Genomic DNA, 21,209 nt, shown 5'->3' on the forward strand with positions numbered 1-21,209 from the left:
CTGTACGTAACTTTTTTTTTTTTCTAAACTGCACCGTGCGTTTGCTTGAGACTATACATGCATTGTTTTTGTATATACCTTTGTATCCATCATCATAGTTTATAATAAAACATTATCTTTTGGACATAATTCGGTGAACTCTCTATGACTCAACCTATTTACAAGTCAATTTTATTGATTTTTTTAATTTATTTTTGATGCCAAGATTTTTGAACATCCACACATTCAAGTAAAAATCTCAGATACATACTACAGAATGTAGATTAAGTATCAGAAAAAAAAACACAATGGCAAAATCAAAGACTTCATAGCTCTCCACATGATTCCTTAATATATCTGTCTTTTACCGTTTTAAAAGTTTAGCTTAAACGCTACTTAAAGCCACAAACTGGAGCAGAATAAGCAACATAATGTACACTTATAGTCTCTGAACCTTTTAATCCACATTCCTGCCATCTCAGTTAACATGCAAACAAAGAAAAAAAAATAGAAAAAGACAAAAAAGAATTAAAGCCAAGTAACTTGCTTTAGTCAAAGCAGCAAGGCCTCCTTTGAAGCCTTTGGACTTGTGTCACAGTAAGTACTACATTTTCTGTGTTTCTGACCATCTCCAGTGTCACTAATACCATTTAGATCACAAAAACAGAATGGCAGAATGAAATGAGGAAAAAGAAAAAACACATACAAACTAACCCAGACCTAGTAGCAAAATAAGCCCCTACTAACAGGCACTGGTCCAGCCTCTTACACTTCAACAGTAGGAGGCAAAGGTGCAAACAAGCTGGACGAGCATTTTCAGGGAAAAGCTTTTGAAATCGTCATAATTACATAAAGTTCAACTCATTATTTGTAAGGAAAACCCTAGAATTTCAAAATCAACTTTAAAGTATATTACAGCGCCTAACAGTTATCTACACAGATATTTTAAACAATATAAAAATGTTCTGCATATGAATAAATAATCTTAGTGTGAAATGTATTATCTCTCTGAATGAATTAAAAAAGAAAAATCTGTACAAAATGGTCACTAATATATAAATCAGAAGATATGAGGACATTTTACAGTATAGAACTTAATCTAGGCCTAAATATTTATGTATATATTCACATTTGTTTCACAATTATATCATACACAAACATCTCACTTAGATATATTTATATATGTATATTTCTCCTATGTTTAGTTTCAAGTTTGCATGGGGTTTTTTTCTGATTGCCAGAGTGTGCTCAACATGCCCCCAAGCTTGTTGAAATCACAGCACACTAACACTTGTTTTGAGCAAAAAAAAAAAAAAAAAAAGTCCAGGAGGCATTTTAACATGGTTCTCTGGTTTCACTTAGGCTAAAATACCACATACTTCCTCCTTGCTCAAGCAGCAAATTCACCTAGGAAAGTTACTGCTTTAAGGATTTCCTTTACTCTGTTCAGTTTTTAACTAAGCTTGAATCTTCCTTGCAGATCCAGAATGCACTAAGAATGAGGCTGTGAGCTCGCACATTTGTGCTTTCGAGCAGTTTTCATTTTTCTTTAAGACAAAACAAAACGAAACAAAAAAACAGGAACCAAACCAGGTTTCTGAAGCTCTTATTTGGGTAAAAGTGTTATTCTGTCAGTGCTGCTTGCAAGATCATTCAGGCACCAGGAAAAAACATTGCAGGTCCTTGGAGACAAACAGGCATAAATATGACAAAGGCAAAGAGGAATACCTTGGTAAAAGAGTAAGAGTGCTAAATACCTATTGCACATCTTGCTTAGAACTGAACCCCATCAGAAATCATACCTTCTTAACCTGAAGCTAAATGATTTCAACAGACCGCACACAAAAAGAACGAAAACTCAGAGCAAGGGGGAACAAGCAGCCGAATACTGTCTCCGACCGACACTCATTCTTTCACTCCAGCGCTCTCCATGGAGACAGGGCGAGTCAAAGCCGGCCTTATTAAAGTAGCCTTCAAACTCATGTCCTCAAACTAATCCTCACTCCTCACGCCGCCTACTCTCTGACACAAACCGCCTTTGCACATGTGTTAATCTCGATGCCCAAGAGGATCAGTTTCTTTGAGCCATTCTGGCGAACAGCAGAGAAGTGCAACTGTCCGTTTAACCTTGTCAACAAACAGGCAAGGCAGCTTCCAGGCAAACACAGAGATCCTGTAGCCATGGAATGGTTTCATTATGAAGGCTCTACATTAGAAAAACTCCCCCCGCCGCGATTTGACGTAAATAAACAGCAGTCAGAAAAACACCAGCCACCCAAAATAGTGAAAGTCAAAACTAGACCGATGAAATGTGTAATTTATAGATTTGTGCTCATCAGAGTTAATGCAGTACTTAAAGTGAAAATTAAACCCTGGATTCCCCCAAAAGAATTGAGACAAAAAAAAGGAAATTACCATAATTATTGAATTTAGAAATAATTTTAACATCATGATTTGAGCTTCAAAAGTAAAAATTAGCTAAATTGAAGTAGTAGACTTCTTTGCAACTAATTCAGGTTATTTGACAAATACCTATAATGTGCCTTAGTAAGGATACAATGCAATAATAATTTATTACTGCAACAACTACACAACAATTTCTGTCTGATGGCAACAAACCAATGTAGCACCAAGTCTTCCTTCAAAAGCATGATTTTAAAATTTAGCATCAACTTGCAGACATCCAAAAACACTTTAATACAGGCACATCTCAGTGATAACAATAACATGTAAATGCAAATAAATTTAAGTAATTCAGTTTAAAAAGTGAAACTCATAAAGATTTACTAAAAGACAGGGTAACATATATTGAGGTGTATAGTTCTGTTAATCTTGGTTTGGTTTGCAGCTAATAAAAAACCCCAAAATTCAATTCACTCTTTCAGTGCTGTGATACAGACCATGGCTGTGCTGGCTTTGACTTGATAACTACACAATGGACCAATACCAGCAGACTTTCATGTGAAGTGGGACCCTGGACAGCCGAACAACAGCAAGATCTTTTTTTTTTTCTAAGAAGATCATGTCTGTAATTCAGTGAAGTAAACACCACCAAGTGAATCTCCATTAAACTCTAATATGGGATTTGCTTCAAAGTTCTCTTAAGACTAACTCTGCTCTTTCTCTTGTGTTTTATTCCTATTTTCTAAAATTGAGAATTTTGGGATCTTTATTGCTATAAGCCACAATTATCAAAATTAACAGAAATAATAGCCAGATACATTTAACTTTTTGTAATGTTTCTATACGAGTTTCATTTATTGCGATGCATCTGTATATTGTTAAACAGCAATAATACCGTCACACCAGTTTACAATAACATGTACACTAGATCGATGTTCTTGGCAAAAGGTTCTCCAGTCCTTTTTTGTGTCTAAATGCTAGTTTGAAAGACTCTGGCATTCATATTTTATGAAAGAAAATAACTGTAAAGTTATATCATTCCTATTTCGCTCATTTTTAGTAAATGAACTTTTTAAAGCCTCCTAACATATTTGATAACTAAGCTGACAAAGAGGGGTCTTGTGTTTTGAGAAGAAACTGTGCTTTCTTTACATTTTTATAATCTTCCCTGATTCCCTCACAAGCGCCAAGAAATACATAATTTCTAAACATGTGCTGATTTCAAACTGTAATTAAGTGCTATCACTTCATTGTAGTCAAAGACAAAGTACAAACCCCTGTATGATAAAATATGGGTGCTTTTTAGCAGATAATCCTGAAGCAACTATATCAACGGGAAACTATTTTATATGGGTGAAATGTTCTGATCACTGTGATCAATTTCATCCAAGGGGCAGCATAGAATATATCATTGTAAAAGATTAACAAAATGAAATAAAACTATTGCACATACATTGTGTCTGTGCTGTACAGCTTAGCTTTTACAAGTGCGTGCTCGAGTCTTTGGGATGGGCAACCTGTGAGATGCTACAGTGAAAACATCCTGATTGTCAATTAACTAGTTACACCGCGCACACAGTAAATCCAAACTTTTTATACAGACCCTCCTTTGCATTTCCCCTTCTTTCAGTGTAACTTTGTTTCCTTGCTTTACATCAAACAGAAATGTGAAGATCCATGGCTGCTCGTTACAGTGTGCTTTTGTGAATAATGCTGCAATATTCTTGTTCCCAACAGATTAGAAAGGCTAGAAATGTTAACAATGATAGATGCACGAGTTTCATTTGCAGAGATACATACAAAATTTCAACTGCAACATTAAATTAGAAACCCAAAGAAATGTGCAGAGGAGGGAGAACAATTATGTAAACTCTCAGTGAGTACTAACAGAGGGGAAAATATAGCACCGATTTAAAATCTAAAACTTGGTTGATGTAAGAAAAGAAAGGAATGCCCTTTTTGCACCAAACAGTTGAAAACCACATTCATCACATCTGTCTTTTTTTCTTATTTTCTCAGCAGATTTATTCTGCAAGGTTATGCAGGTAAGAAAGAGCAACATTATCCTAAACATATATAACTACTGGACTCACTTGGTGATTATTGCGACTCTATTTTCATACACACAGTCTAGTTATGGAAACTATAACACGAACAGCCCACTATATAAGAACACGTCCAACCACACCAACCTTGTAGCAGACAGCTGGTGGAAAAGCGAAGCCTGGCCTGTTTGTGTGCACTCTGTTTGGGAATCTGGCAAAAGGACTGCGTGGGAGACCGTGCAGCCAGACGAGAGAAGGAAACTTGTCCAAAAAAGAAAAAGGAGTGAGATTATGAAGCATCCAGAGTCTGGTGCATTCAACATTAGTAAGAAAAAAAAAAGAAAAAAAAAAGCAAAAAAAAAAACCCGAAAAGAAAAAACAGGAAAAAAAAAATGCATCTATTCTTGCTCGGTGACAAGATAATTTTAGAATTATATTCTTCCATGTCCTCCTCCTCCTATTACTCATTACTAAGAGTTGTCATCATCCTTGCTGTTGCCGAGTTGTTGGGGGCTGTCAAGTCTCCGTCTGGTGGGTTTGACAACGCCAGAAGAGAAGGTAAAGGAACCAAGAGGTGTGGGAGAGGAAGGGGACAGGGATGGAGTAGGGGTTGTGGGAGAAGAGGAGGATGTAGGGGTGGAGGACAGGCTGCTGGGAAGAGAAGACGATGCTCTCTGCTCCCGGAGAAGGCGGCGTTGACGTAGAGCGGAGGACAGGAGCAGGGCCTCGGTGCAGAGGCCGGAGGCTGACAGGCTCGCCAGGAGGGCCTTTGCTTGGCTGGAGGAGACTGTCAGGGAGGGCAAAGTCCCCTCATGGGGGGGCATTCTCAAACCAGGTGCAAAAGCTGCTGCAGGAGTAGGCATTCGGGCTAAAAAAATGCTCGCTTTCAGTCCAGACAGGTACGGTTCAGTGGTTCCGGCGCGGTTGATCCCCAAGGCCTTGGAGTAGAGCGGGGACACAGAAGACAGGAGGGGGCGGAGGAGGAGCGCAGAGAGATGAGGTTTTCAGGGGGTTGAAGTGGGAAATTATGAAAAATTTAAAAAGTCCTAAAATTGGTCGTGGCTGGGCAGTGTTCCCTGCAGCACCTTCCGTCACCAGGGCATTCAAACACACCTGTGCAAGCAAGCGTGCTTGCACAAACAAACACACACTCACACCCGTCTAGAAGCACAACTTTGGACTGAATGCTAGAGATGTAAAAGGAGCTGGTTAAGTAATGTGGGCAGATAAGTGTGCATCTCTGTAGTCACGTGAAAAGGAGGAGACTGAAGAGGCTGGACGAGGGGACAGGTCGCTCACTGCTGCAGGGTAATGGTTGCAGCAGACGGGCAGGCCGGGAGGTGAAGGGCAGCACGGGGTCACACAAGGGGGCGGGATTGATGAAGTATCAGAAGAAAACATGTAGTGGGCGGGAGAGGAGGGGGAGTGAGAACAGGAGACAAACACAGGAGATTGTTATTCAGGTTGATATCAGCATGTGTGATGAAAGCCAAGACACAGGCTACCATCTATACATGATGACAGAACCACTGATCCCACTAATAAGGCGCAACAGTGAAAAAAGCACGTATTACACTGTTGACTACCTTTACTTCACATATTTCTATGATGTTCATTCTTTGAAAACGCAACACACTCGGATGAACATGCAGAGCCACACCTTTATTTTATTTCAAATAAGGAACGATTCGGCCAGTAGATGGCACTGTTTCAACAGAATGAAACTTGTGGGAAATACATTTTTGAAGATGATTTTGTTTCACTGATGTGAATGCATGTGACAGAAACCTTTTACATGCTGTAAGTGCAAGGCACAGACTGTACAAAATACACCGAATGGATGGAGCACAAAAAAAAAGTTTAGTCAGGAAAGTTTTGTCACTTTTTCAAAAGAGTAAGCAGGAGGGAAAAACATATCAAAGACTTTTGTTGTGGGAAATATAGCCAGCTGAGAGATTTGCATTTGCTCTGCTTGAGATATTCTTCTCACACCTGACTCAAACTGCTATTCTGGTCTGTGAAGGAGACTTGCCTCCTTGTTTTGCACTCTCACAGCTTCCTGCCAAACGGGACGGTATGTCGCCACTACCCCCGCTTCGTGCTCGTCACCTACAGCTAGCCTGTTTTACTGTCGGGAGTCAGGTAAGGCCAAACGGAGAATTGGATGGTTTGAGGCGTGAAAGTTATGCCATTGTCATGCCCTCCTTGATCTGTGGCAAAGCAAACGAGGAGAAACAGGAGCTTTGAACTCTAGCGGCTGGGCATATTGATTTGATTGGTCCTCGTGCTTGAAATGTGTTAGTCCCACGGACAGGGGGTTTCAAGGAGAAGAGAGACTCGGTGCCTCCAAATGTCTCAACACCCCTGGAAAAGATGTTTACTTTTTTTTTTTAAATTTCAGTGGAATAATCTCACGCTGAACATTTTTGGAAAATCCATCGTGTTAATTTGATCATGTTTATTTAGTTGGGGGAAAGAAATGAAGAGAAATTAGTTTTTAACAAAATCAGTGGTGCCGCAACTGCTGGCACTCTAATAAAACTCCTGAAAGCATAAAGGGAGACTATTCCTCTATAAAGATCTTCCTAGATCAGCCAGAGTCCCGACTGGACACCGGCTGATCTAATTTCCTCTCCAGCTTACCCTACAAGCTTTCAAAAAGATTTAGGTCATGAGAATGAGTTGACCCTTCCAGAAGGTTGATTTTGGGTCTATGTTGAATCAGCTACATGTTTTGGATCATCACCAAATGATCTACTGACCACCCATTTTCAAATTTTTGAGAGAGACCTCCAGGTTTTTATTTAAAATGTTCTGTTTTTGCAAATAGCTATGCTGCCTTGTACTTTAATAGAGTTTAGAGTTCTTAAATGAGAAAAAGGCCAACACCATCCCAGATCCTCCAAGCTGCTTAATACAGGGCAAAAGGGGGTTTTAATAAATATTCATCCTGCGTTTTATGCCAAACACGTATGGGGTGTTTGTAACAAAACATTACAGCTCAATCTGATCGGCCAAAAGCACATGGTTCATTTTAAAGTTCCAGTAACGTTTAGCAAACTTCAAACATTTGTGATGATGGGAGAGAAAGCCTTTGTGATGGCTCGCTTCCCCAAACAACAGACCTACTGTTCACTAACAAGAAGCCCTGGAGATGTTTTCACTCCTCTCACCGTCCTCCTCATCGGGCTTGAAGGCAGAAAAACAAACTTGCATCCAATTTTAGAGGAATTCGTCTTTGTGTCTTGTCATAAATATATCCAAGGCACACAGCAAGGTATACAAGGTACAATGTGAAACAAAAAAAATCCAATAAGTGTGACAGATTTTTTAACGTATTTTGGTTTTTAGTTGGATTAATAAGAAGTGGAAAGAGCATGTTGCTCTTGTCAATTTGGAAAAAAGAAAAGTTCAATAAAAAATGTTACTGTAGAAAGCTGGTTGGAAATTTGCAAGCTAGTGTATTATTTTATGAATTGCTGACAATCAGCTTGTCCATGCTCCAAAATACATTTGACTGATTTATCTTTGAGATTGGGTTGACAGATCAGAAAAATGTGGAGAATAAAAATCATTCAGGTTTTAATAAGGATAAGGGAGTTCCTATCTAGATCTCTAAAACTCTGCCAGTTTACTGGATACAGTGTTTTATTTTCCAAAAGAAAGATTTCTGATACCTTTTGCTCAACAAACCTTACTTTACCTTCACAATGCCCACTGTTCTCCACCTATAAAATAAAAAGCTACAAATTCATTTTGCCATAGTTGCCTCTTTTTTTTTTTACCTTCTGTTAGTTAAATCAATTGTCTCATTTTTCTTATTAACCATAAAATTGTATTAAACCAGTATGTAAACTGCTTTGGCACCGGTTTTTGTCCTCTGACAATTAGCTTTGAGGGTCCGAAGCCCCTCTAAGGACATTGCTTTCACACATCCAGAGTCTTTCACAATAGCTGTTTTGAACAGTTTATGCACAAAAGAGACTGTGCAGTGTCAGTGTCATTCTGAAATAATAGGATTAATTTCCCTTTCAGTTGACAAGAGTAGGCATCTACTCAACCTTCAAATCTCAGGGAATGAACAAAACCGACAGAGGGTGATGGAAAAGGAAAAAAGGGAAAGCTTGTATAAATTGCAGAGTTCAGGAAGCCGAAAAAGGGGGAGAAGAGACATAAAGGGGGAGAAATGTAAAAGATTTAATGACGGAAAGAGAGATGCCCTCTTCATATTAAATCATCTGTGATTGCCAGTGACTCGAGTGGCGGTTATTACTCAGCACTGCAAAGGTTCTTCCCAATCTTCTCAGTCTGAGGAGACCAAAGCCTCATTACTTCTCCATCTCCCAAATCTCTCTCTCTGCCAAACACATTCATTTCTCTGCAATCTACAAAACTTACTTTTGAGTCTGAAAGCGCTCTGGGTTATGAAGGTTTAGGTGCACTTCACTGCTTCTGTTATTTTTCAAATTACATCGACATTAAGCTTTCCTTGCCCCCATGCACTGGCAAGAATCTTCTCCCAGCTTTGCTCGACCGACATGCTTCAACGGTTTAATTTCCTAGCCTCTGGAGACCATCTAGCATCCTTATGTCCAAGTCTTTACTTTACATCACCTCTTTAAATGCTAACAAGTTGAAATATAAAAAAGAAAAAAACCCTGTAGAGTCAACTATTGAGCAAAAGTACAAGAACATTAATCTAAAATAGCTTTAAAAGGGTATAAAGAAAATAAAGGTGCACTCATGTTTTTTCACCTCATAAAAGTAGTCCATTAATAGTGCTTTGGGAAAATAATAATTTGAACCAACTAATATCTTTTGTAAATTTGTTCATGCTCCAAAAAATATTAAGTCTGGGTTTTGGAAGGGCCTTTTAGCATTACAATTACAAAAACAACCAAAGCATCAAATGAGCAGCTACAGGCAGTCTAACAAAGAAGCAGAACTGTCAACAAACCTGGTGTCAAACTACAGGCTTCTCCACTAAGTGCTAAGTCATGTTTTACTAGAAGATTTAATACAGAACAATGGAAAGGTCTTTTTTGGTCACAAATATTTTAGATCAAACGCTATTTTAAAATCAAACCAAAAAGTGCAAAATGCAGAATTCAAAGAGCTTCTATTAGGAGAAAAACACTTTCCAAACCAAATTGGCCTTATGTGAAAATATAATTGCTTCTCTTATTAAATCAAGAAATTATCTGTTGTTAATCACAATTCATTTATTTGATTTCACCAGCCACATTCAGGCTTAATTATTGACTGGACAACACAGAGTTGTCAGATTGAATTGTTCATTCCCTACAGAATATCAAAAAAGAACACAAACTGATTGAAAAAAAAAATTAAGAGCAGATGGAAGACAAAGTCTGTGACATCTATCAGTCTGCGAAGAGTTCCAAGGACATTTCTAAGGCTTTAAAACTCCAGTAATCCAAGAAAAAGAAAAAAACACTGAGTGATGAACCTTCGCAGGAGAACTTGGCTTACCAAAATGACTCTCAGGGTGCATGATGTGGCAGCTGCATCTAGTGTAACATTAATGCAGGATTTCATGAAAAGAACATCATAACTACAGTGAAATAGGCTGGTGGTGATCTGGGGTCCTTTGTCGCTTCAGTACCTGGATGACTTGACATAATAGATAAAGCCATGAATTCACCTCTCTTATGGAAAATCCTACAGTTAAAATAATTCTAGCTGTTAAACTCAGAGATAAGCTAAAAAATCGAGTCCTCAAAATATAAAATAAAGGAGTTCTATGACTTAGACCTAGGTGACATGCATTGAACTGAATATCTTTGGTTGAAAAACTGCTAATGAGAAGAAATTAAAGTTGCAAGTCCTTGTAACTTTAATTCATCACAATAGTGACATAATCAGTGATAGGGTTTAGGGAGTCATTACTTTTCACCCAATGCTGAGCTGGTTTTGATGCCTTTTTCCATTATCATCATTTCAAAATAAAATAAATCCATCAGGGGGCAAATACTTTTTTGTGGCACTGGACCATATAGAACTTTCATAGCATGTGCTTTTTCTAGAGTTTTGGTTAATAGTCTGTTTCCACTGATTAAAATATAAATCCCTACAAAAAGAGACTTCATAACCCCAATTATTCGATGGTCTTGGATCTAAAAGACAACGAGCTAAAAGTTGAATCATTTTGTTCCCAATTCTGTGTCCAGCGTCCTGTCTCATGCATCAGTCTATGGTATCAAACAACTTATGTGTATTCTTCAAAAATGGTTTTAACTTCATGCAGTCCCTGCTGAAACCTGTCATATGAAGTCATATTCTTTTGCTGAGGGGTGAAGCATGCCGAGGACGTGCAACACTTGCGTGGAGATGATGTAATGGTCATGGAAACGATTTATTCTTGAGTGGTGAATGAAAATAAAGAAAACAATGGGTTCCAGAAATAGATGCCCACAATCTTAGTTCTTAAACAACTTTGAAGGCTTACTTAAGAAGTATAGAAGTCACATAGGAAAGACCAATGTCATTAAATTTGCCTTTAATAAGGGTTTATCATACTAATCTTCTGTGAAAAGAAATAAATAAAATGTCTGTGGGCAGTTATGACAATACTAAGATGATGAATCCATTAGATCGTGGATTCAACGCGATTGATCAAAATCAGAGCTAATAGTCAGATAATACCTGTTGCAGGCTCTGCATCTTCTGTAAGTCCTCTTTCTTGCCACTTTTAGTCTTCTCTGTGCTATTTTGCTGAAGGTGCTTCAGCTTTGAGGCAGCTGAGGAATGAATTTTACCAATGCTGGGATTATTCCCACCCTGAGAGAAAAGCAGGAGAGAGAAAAGCAGAACAGAAAGTCGATTAAATATGGAGCACCTGGTTATACATTTCACTTCCTCTCTACAATACCTTCTGTTTCTACCATTGACATGAATTTACTTGAAAAGAGTTTGACTACATCAAGCAAACCAGTCTCCTGAGACAAGTAGGATTTTTTTCTCTTTAAAGATTTGAGAAGATAGTTGGTATAAAGTTGAGAAAATGCACTTCACTGAAAAATATCCTCTATCAAGAGAGAATGGGACAGAACAGAACATAGAAAAGCAGCACTGAAAGTGACACTACGTGATCTAGCTTCACAGCAAGATCCGCAAAGCTCTGTGCTTAATGATCTTCCCCACTGAGCTACTCAATTCACTGCCTCTAACAAACACAAAAACAAATACACATTTTCATCCAGCTGTGCCTCTTCTGCACACAAAGACACAAGATAAAGATTATAGTGCCTTGCAAATACCTTGAACTTTCTCATTGTCAGTTCACAACTACAAACTTGTACACCGCGGACGTCCAAAGTACAGCTCAATCTATGCTCCCATCAACTCTGACCACCATGACTTTTGTAGTTGAAGCAGCTCCACATTATGTTGCTGCCCATCAATGTGTTATCAATGTGTTTTACTTCAGTATGTCCAAAGTGATGTACAGTGTTTGTTTTCCTTCACACTATTTTGCATTTAGGCGACAATGTTTAGTTTAGTCACTTCTGACAGGAGAAGCTTCTTCCACATATTTGATGTGTTCCTTAAGAAGCATGGGAAACTTTGATCTGTCTATATGGCTTTCGTTACATAGCGGCATTGTCACTCTTCCGCTGACCTCATATTTCTGAAGTGCACAACCAATAGATTTACTGTCTACACGCTCTCCCACTTTAATTTTAGTCAGTAAACCTCCTCCTCTGCTATAGTCCAAATTTCTCCACAATTTTATCGCTGACCAGTTTGCTGACTTCTTTGGCATTCATGACAGTGTCTTTTCACTAATGTTTCCTAAAAGACCTGTGTGTCCTTCACAACTCTAATCGTAATTGATTAGTGGATTTTATTGAAGATCATCAGCTTTAATGGTGAGCTGAATACAAATGCATGATAAACCTTTCAGATAATTATTTGTAAAAATGTTGACAATCATGTATAATTTTCCTTCCACTTTACTTTGTCAATTCTCTGTTTTCTTACCTTACAAATCTTAGGCCTTATCCGCACACAGCAAGGTACTTATAAAAACTAGTATGATCATTTAAAAAAATAAAAATAAAAATACGCACTCAATCATTTATGCCAAATGCAACAAGGGCATTGTAGCACAAAGTTAAAACCTGTGTCAACCAATCAGAATCCTTCAACGTTACGAATTCAACATGGCGCCAGGAGGTCCATTTATGTGGACAGATATTAAGGTTACACCTCTTGTAAATAACATATTAGAATATAAAATTAATAAAATATGAGATAATGTCAATTGGGAATCATGTCAAAGACAGTGTTTGGATATATTGGTTCATTATTGGTTGCTGACTGATGCACGGGACTCTAAAACTCCATTTCTCAACACATGCAAATACAGAATTTTCTCAGATCTCCACTTTGGTCAGAGTTTTTATAAATAATCGTTCTCAGTGATATAAAATTGAATTTTCGTGTGGATGAAAGGCAAAGCAAATAAAGATGTATTCATTTTCCCAGATATCCAGCCACGTATTGGCTGTCCATTGGGTTAAGTTCAACTTCTATTTCTTTTCGGAAATGTGAACCACAATTGAGTAAGAAGGGAGCCTTCTTGTCTGAATTTAGTTTGCAGTACATGTTGGACCAGAACAGGGTGAAGGGTTCTGTTGGAATGATCAACGTGATTGAAGCTGGAGTGATGAAATAATGTGTGAAGACTCTGTAATCCTCAGCCATTCCCGTAGGAACGCTCCATGGCTCCACATCAGAGGGCTGAAACTCGCTATGACAGCGACTGTCAAGTATTTCAGTGGGAGGATGCTTTCCAGGCAAGAGTCAATACTACGCAAACTGTCAAGTCATCTCGGCACGAAGACAGCTGTGCTTTAAGCCTTTTGCTAATTGCTAAGCTTTTGTCGCTTTGCGGTCAGCTGGAGGTGAGATGAAAAGAGGCGGCTCATTATAGCCGAGGACAAGAAGTTCATTACATGGTCATAAGCAATATTAGGCTCTGGAATAGGAAACAGACTTTGATTTGTCTGCATAATAACCCCGCAAAACAATTTTATCTTCAATAATCTTATGTAATAGAGGCAACCCAAATGTATTTCATTGCCTTGTGAAAACAGTACAAAAAAATCTCATTGCACATGCAGTGGCAATACCCCTTAATGCACGATTTAGGAAAATGTAAAATATGCCCTGAAGGTTGGTTAAAAATTCAAATGATGGTATTGTTAACTGCTTTGCAGGAGGGAAAGGAAGCTGATTTCAAGGCAAGGCTCATAAGCAAAAAAATAGAAATAATAAAGTTCAGGCATTTCCTATGCATATATTTAACAGGAAAAGAGAAACGAGCAAGTGTCAGAGTAGATTGGAAGGGAAATAATTACTGTTGCACGGCTCAGCAGGAGAGCAGCTCCAGTTTGAAGAACAGAACAGAGAAGAAGACAGGGAGTCTGTTGTCTGTCCTCTGTACATATTTTTGATCTTAAATAAAATTACATGCTGAATGAGTCAGGGAGCAGACATCAGAGGCTTGAAAGAGAAATTCCAGTAGTCATCTGCTGAGAAGAAGGAAAACAGAGCATGCTGCTTCAGAGCGACAGATGTACACAGCAGCAGCAGCAGCAACAAACAATGGACCTGAATTGATGCTGGTTTGGGTGGAACTGGTGGCCTCCTGGTCTCTGGCATCAGACTCCCAGTGTGCTGTGCTGGAATACTTCTGGTGGTTGACTCAGTGTAGAGCGTCTCTCTCGTAGGATGGCTACTGATCTCTATTAAGGTGTTCTCCAGCTCTCGAATCGTCTCCTCCAAACTGTCCAGCCTCTGGTAGGTGCTGAATCGGACCTCCTGTGTCATCCTCCTCTGACTTGGTGAGCCTCCTTTAGAATCACAATTACTTTGCTGTATTCTGACGTCATCAGCATGCTGAAACTTTAGCACGTCATCCCCTGTTTCAATCCCTCTTCTTAGAGCCTCCATTAGGGATTGTTGCTGGGTGATTTGGTGGGAGGATCTTAATCTCGGTTTAGGAACTGGATTGGATGACTCTAGAAGGGAATACAGCAGTCTGTATGTATCTCTCAGTGTATTTCCCTCCCTGAAAACTATAAGAACAGGCCGTTCATTCAGCTGTGCTTCAGAAATGTCCTTATTCTGCGCTGAAACAGTTAGAGTTTTAAGGTCTATCCTCTTCAGTTCCTGAACTTCGTGAGGAGACACCCATCTCATCTCCATGTCTGTCAGAAGCAGCGAGATTTCTTGGTCTTGTTTGAGAACATGTTTGCTTCCCTCTGAAGATATTCCCCTTGAAAGCACATTCTTGTGGACCATAAGTTGATTGCACAAATTGGGTGCTGGATTATTTTGTACAGGGTAATTTGCTAAATCTCTGACAGGATTTTCTGCAGCAGTGAGTGAGTCTGGCAAACATTCTGTCAACACGATGTGGGGGACTGGAGATAAGTTCCTTCCCTATAAATAAAGAAAGCACTTAATATATAAATAGAAACACATGAACTAGTTAAACCTCTACAAAAAAATGTAAGAAAAACTTTACAAACTTGACAGATATGACAAAAACTATGCATATGTATGCATTTATAGATAATTAGCATACATGCACAAGTAGGTTTGGGACCTAATTACAAAAATCGCATGCAAGGGAAAAAGGTGGGAAACAGGATAGGTTCATTTGCTCTAAATCCAATAATACTAAATGTAGCAGGTTGATGCTCTCATAAGGAAAATTATTTTTGTTCCCTACTTCCTCAACTGGGTGTCTAAATGTCATGGATTTTCTGCACATCCAGCTGCACACAATTCTTTCCACACTTATCAGCACCCATAGTAGAAATGTCTGAAACAGTTATAAAAATAATTGTGTATTTTATTGTATTTGGTATGCTGTCAAACTGAAATATTTAGAAAATTTCAACATTTAATTGGATTTTTTCTATAAGAAGTGACTGTTTTCAATAAGGTTGCTGGTGCCAATCTTATTGAAAACCACTTTTGTCAATACATGGTACGACCCACTTTATTGGTATAAAATTTCACAACCTGAACACACAAAGAGCTAAATAGAGCCAACTATGATGAGTCATAAATCTCAAAACAGAATTAATCATAATATTAATTCTTTATTTGTCCTTCAATCAGGAAATTCTGTTTTAGAGAACACAGTGGATCTGGAAAACACTGAATTTAAAAATTTACCAAAATTTGGATTGTTGCTTAAAAGTTTTCCAGGTATTTAATCGGATCTGAACAAAAGCTTTTGAAAGTTTAAGGTAGCAATTATCCTCTTGTTTTCATCACAATTCATCCACTTTAGGCTTGAGTTTGGAATAATAATGTTTTGACACACATTTATTCGTGATATCTTGCGATAAATTATGACACAGTCTGGTAGATACAATTAGTGCACAGTCACACAATAATTATCGGTTAAACCCTCTAATGAGTGTAAAGCTTGTGCAAAATGTTTTCAGGTTTTCTTGTTTGCACATGAATGTCGAAAGTAAATCAGCAGCAGTTGTGTGGCCATGAGGCTTAAGCCAAGAAGGTTAAAAGAGCATGCGGTCAAAAATTGAGCAGTAGCTTCAGTGAAGGTAGTTAAGAAGTAAAAGAGACATAGGGGAACAATCCAGACTGTTCATGGCCAGCCAGCGTGTTACCTCAGAGGCCTCAAGAGGGGACACGTCTAGCCTGGAGGGGGAAGTGTTTTTCCTGATGTGTGGACTAATGGGGAGGAAAAGTGAAGTGGGGCGAGAGAGCCTGACTGGGGCTCTCTCAAACAGCTGGGGAGGCAAAACGGAGGTTAAAAGAGCATCACGGTAACAAGACAACACCCACTGAAAAATCCAAATCAAGTGTTATTAAGTCTTTGTTGCATCAAGTTTCCAGGCAGCCCATCTTAAACACAGAACACACAGCTCTCGGGGTCCATCTGTCTATCTGTGAGTCCTGGGTGATGATGTGTGCGACTGAGCATTATGCGATCTTTGGGCTTTCTCGGTGCCAGGGGCAGGAGGGACATATGGCACCTGCTGCTTGAACATGTGGTAATGATGATGAGCGTATCTGCAAATGCCCTTAGAGTGTGTATGTACTCTTGCAACCCCTTGGCACTTTGTGGATGTCAGGTTCATAGCTATAAAGTGCAGTTTGGCCATTGATTGAGCAACATTATTGCGATTAAAGTATAATCAAATTGATGTACAATCCATATTTCATTTACCTCAAGCTCGGCAGCGATCTTTTCCTCCTCTCCTTGTTCCTTCTCTCCAGAGGCGAGCGTTGGGGGTGTCGATGCAGGGCGAGGGTTTTCGGACATGGTCCTCCTCAGTTTTATGTGAGGCTTTTGAGTGTCATTCTCTTCAGATTCTGATTTCTAATAAAACAAAAATGATTAAAACATTATGTAAAAGAGCAAAGTGCAAAGTCCTAATGAACAAAAAATATTCAGCAAATCAACAAATTAGTTTTCATAAGACTGTATTGATTTGATGGTTTCTTTCTCTTGTACCTTTATGCTTTTTCCAGGAATTAATGGCTCTCCACTGCGAGATGTCACTCCTGGAGATGAGGGAAAACTACGTCTAGGCGGAGGAGGAGGAGGAGACTTAGACGGTTTTTCTGTGCGGTATCGTGGTACTGTCAGCTCATCTGGAAAAGTGAAAAAACAAAAACAAAAAAAAAACATGACAGTGAAGCTTATAAATTAACAAAACTGGTTGCAGTAAATATTGTGATTCAGACTTTTGAAAGTCGCAGCCTTACCAGAGCCACGCCTGGAACCCCCCTCTTTTGCTGAAAGCTTGTTTTGTGGCTTGCTACTGCGGTGCTCTGTTGTTGACGCCGCACTCTGAGGGTTCTGAGCTGATGGTGTGTTGGAAGAGGGCTTGATCTGCTTGGCAGCAAAGTCCAGGTCTGGAATAGCCTTCATCAGCTCGGCCTGGGTCTCCTCCAGCAGGCGGTTGATGTCCTGAGCACTGTACTGTGTAAGACTGGCCCGCTTCTCCTCCCAGTCCCGCTCTGCCGCCTGCAAAGTGAATGATGGTAACCAGAATAGTGTTGTCTGAGGCCTGTTTCACATCAGATTGGGACTGCCAGATGGCTATCAAAATCTCCAAGACCAATCAAATGTTACTGGATTCCAGCAAATTGGGAAAATTGAATTTCAGCGTGAAAGCAAATCTATAGATACTGAAATTTCAGTACTGGCCAAATAGGTTTTTAGCTGGAGCTTCCTTGGCTGTCCTGTCACAATGGACATGGGTGTCACATCTGCACACTGCATGTAGCAACTTTTAATAATTTGACGCTTTTTGTTGCTCAGCCAAAAAGTATATTTTCATAGGAAATGAGAAAGGCCTCTCTCAAAAGAGAGAAGATAAGTAATGTTCTTTTTTAAATCATTTGATAAAAAAAATATCATGTAGAGAATTATTTATAACATTCAAATTAATCAGTGGAGAAATATTTATTCGCATTACAGCGAATAAAGTAGTCTTATAATTGATGACTGGATTTTTGCACACATACACAACTATCAGTATTTTTATTAACCCACCAGCAGCATAAGAGGATGTTTTCTGTGCAGCATTCAGTGTGCCATGTTGTGCAATAATTTTAAATTGGCACAGTGCATATCTTGACAGGGGCAGTCAGAAGGAATCAAATTCCAAAAGGTTTATGTTTTTCCACTGATCACCATGAGATGATACCCCCCAAGTCACACTAAGCTGAGTTGCACTTAACACAACAAAAATAACATACTAAGGCCTATGGGCCACGGCTTGTGCTTTTCCTCCTTATCCTCCCTGACACCAGTGCTTCTCTTTAACAGCATGACAAATACATTTTGCATTAGCACTGAAGCCTTAAGCTTTTCCTCTTTCTCTTGTCAACCTGATATATGTGCAATTTTGAGGTGTGTGTGAGTTTTATCCTTCTGGGAGCCTTGATTTGTGCAGGTATTTGGTGTAGGTATTCATTTATTCATTGGAGAGTGTGGATTATTTGTTTCAGCTATTTGGTAAAAACTTTTTTTACTGCCAGAGTACTGACAAGATCCCATGTGGATAGCAGTGTCAGCGCACATATTTTTAAGCCGTAAACAAACTCTCCATGGCCGCTCATTTTTTAAATTCTCTAAAGACCAAATAACACAGGTATATGAAGGACACACAGATAAGCAGACACCACTGGAATAACTTCCACCAACTGTTTTGGGGTGAAATGCATTTTAGAGAAATAAAGAAAAATGTAACTAAAGAAATTGCCCTACCAGTCGGACTTCCATTGACAAAGCTTTGTCAGCGGCAGCCCGCCGCTCCAGCTCCTCCAGGGCTTTGCCTTTGTGAGGAATAGGAGGATGATTGTCCTTATGAGGACCGGACGGGTTTCCGAGACCACGGCTGAGGCTCGAGTGAGGGCTCCAGTTAGACAGGCTGTTACCTCCTCCAATGTCATTGATAGTTAGCGGTGGACTGGTAGGAATGTCAAAACTCGAAAATTTTTGCAAGTCGTCATTATGCTTTGATGAGGGGCTAGAAAAGTTGTCCTGCTTTTTCCAAACCCCTTCATTTGCTTGCCTGGCAAGACAAGGAAGAAGAAAAAAAATCCTTAATCAAGCCTGTGAAATGTTCCCTTTAAACTTGAGTGTGACAAGATTAATACTGAGAATAATTAAGATTATTAAGAAGCTTTTCAGGACTAAACCTGATAAGGAAATCTCCTTCACTCTTCATAAAAATCACAACGCATATTTATGAGAATAAAAATAGCTTTGAAAGTACTTTCAGCTGGAATTTATGATTACTGGATGCTTCTTTCCCTTCAAAGTTTGGAGTGTTATTTCTTCAAAACAAATTATTATCAATGAAACCTAATAAAATGCATTCAAATCTGCATTTAGTGCCATGAAAAAAGCATTACTGGATGCTTCTTTCCCTTAAAAGTTTGGAGTCTCCTGATTTTGATATTTGACATGCTTAAATATTTCAAATCACAGTGAAGTTTGTTTTTTTTTTCAGAATATATCAAATTTAAGGGAGATATCAAAACTTACTCCAAACTGTTTACTGAGGGAAAAAAAACTGTCCAATCCAATTTTGCGCTATGTGTAAATATAACTGCCCTCTAGTTAACTCATCCTTGTGATTAACCATATTTATTTGGTTTGGTTTCCATAGACAGATCACTTCTAGAAGAAAGCTAAAAGATCTCAAGAAGCAACACATTACGTTCTGATCTAAGGAAATCCAAGAAGAGAAGAGAAACATAGTCATCAACATCTATCAGTCTGAAAAGGGTTACAAACCCATTTCTAAGCCTTTGGGATGCCAACGAACCACAGTGAGAGCTATTATCCACAAATGGAGAAAGAATGAAACAGTGGTGAACCTTTACTAAGCTGGCTTAACCAATCCTACCACAGAAATCTGCAAGAGGGAAACACTTCTTCACATCACTGTATCGGCTTGCTCGACACTTCAGTCTGAACCTAAAGCTGCCAAATGTGCTGTTCTCCACCTTCAGAGCAGTTTCATACTTGCGCATTGTGGCGAGGGTGTCAGTTATAGTCTTGCAGCGTTTTAACAGGGCATCTAGTCTGTGCGGCTCTTCTTTGAGGAATTTCACAGCTTCCACCTCCACCCGCAACACCACCCGCATCTTGCTCTGCAGGCTCGGGAATTGATCTGTAGAAGAAAAGCAGAGGAGCGACACAAAACAGGCATGCTTTTACAAAACACCTCTCAAGGATACCGAAAGCTTTTCAAGTTAATTAAATGTCCCACGTTTTGAGCTACTGCAAATGGTCAGCAAGTTCATTCATACAATGGGCAACGCGAGAGCGATTAAACGTTGCAGACTGGCTGCGGGTGACTAAAAGATAATCAGCGCCTCAGTGAGTAATTAGTGGAAAATAAACTGACTACTAGACATAATGACTGTTTTCTGTGTTGTGCAGTGCACAGTGTGAGGGATGTGCCAGCATGACTCACTTTTCAACTCTGTGAGTGTTTCTCCCAGCTTTCTCAGAACTGTAGCCTTCTCCTCCAGCTCCTGCACTGTCACCAGCTTGTGGTTGACAGACGACTCCTTCTGGATCTCCTCCACTGATTTCTCCAGGTCACTGAGACAGAACAAACAGAAGGTTGAGCATCAGGGATTTTTCTTTTATGATCAAGTTGTATTCAAATTGAAACTTGATCACATCAGAAATGTGTCGATTAATCTGCTGCCAATAAACAGCCTGTTTATCAACTAGATATGGACAGCTGAACTGAAGGAGTATGCAGTGGTATCTGAAAAGCTATTTGCATAAACTGTGACTGAAAAAATAGGTCAATTATGTACCTATCATATCTTCAAGAGCACAGACTTTATGCAAATATGAAATTATAATGCTGTTATGTTAACTGCAAGGCCAAACAGCATTCCTTTATTAAAAGCAGAGTAGGTAATGAATGAAAGCAGGTGGCTACATTTGGTGTGGAAGAAAAACAAATACTGATTAACAAAGATCTCCAAGAGTTCAACCAATTATTCAGAAATGTGCAGTGATTTAGGGGCTTAGCAATTCCACATATAAAACCGAAGCAACTTACAATATCTGATGATTAAATCTCAAGGTAGCTCTCACTCTCATCTTTGCAGTCATTCTAATTAGTTACTGGACAGCTATGTATTTCAGATCTTAATAAGCATCTTGTCCATTGTCGGGCTTAATTACAGTTAAATTTCTTCATATCACCGAGTCATTCTATAATTCAT

General features: G+C 39.0%; 1 protein-coding gene across 5 annotated transcripts in view; it reads right to left on the minus strand.

The window, feature by feature from the left end:
- Positions 1-11: 11 nt before the first annotated feature.
- srcin1a (SRC kinase signaling inhibitor 1a) overlaps positions 12-21,209 on the minus strand; it is a 41,130-nt gene continuing 19,932 nt past the window's right edge. For 4 of the 5 annotated variants that reach the window (XM_016674358.1, XM_016674361.1, XM_016674360.1 and 1 more), the window contains 9 exons: positions 20,438-20,568; positions 19,984-20,131; positions 18,718-19,024; positions 17,208-17,469; positions 16,954-17,093; positions 16,666-16,818; positions 14,064-14,897; positions 11,091-11,225; positions 12-5,728 (listed from right to left, as the gene is read on the minus strand). In XM_016674358.1, the coding sequence (XP_016529844.1) occupies positions 5,723-5,728; positions 11,091-11,225; positions 14,064-14,897; positions 16,666-16,818; positions 16,954-17,093; positions 17,208-17,469; positions 18,718-19,024; positions 19,984-20,131; positions 20,438-20,568 (2,116 nt within the window). In that variant the 3' untranslated portion in view covers positions 12-5,722. The remainder of the gene's footprint in view (positions 5,729-11,090; positions 11,226-14,063; positions 14,898-16,665; positions 16,819-16,953; positions 17,094-17,207; positions 17,470-18,717; positions 19,025-19,983; positions 20,132-20,437; positions 20,569-21,209) is intronic. The other variant, XM_016674359.1, reaches the window with a different exon arrangement.

The sequence above is a fragment of the Poecilia formosa genome, unplaced genomic scaffold, assembly GCF_000485575.1.
Source record: "Poecilia formosa unplaced genomic scaffold, Poecilia_formosa-5.1.2 Scaffold94, whole genome shotgun sequence".
NCBI lineage: Eukaryota > Metazoa > Chordata > Actinopteri > Cyprinodontiformes > Poeciliidae > Poecilia > Poecilia formosa.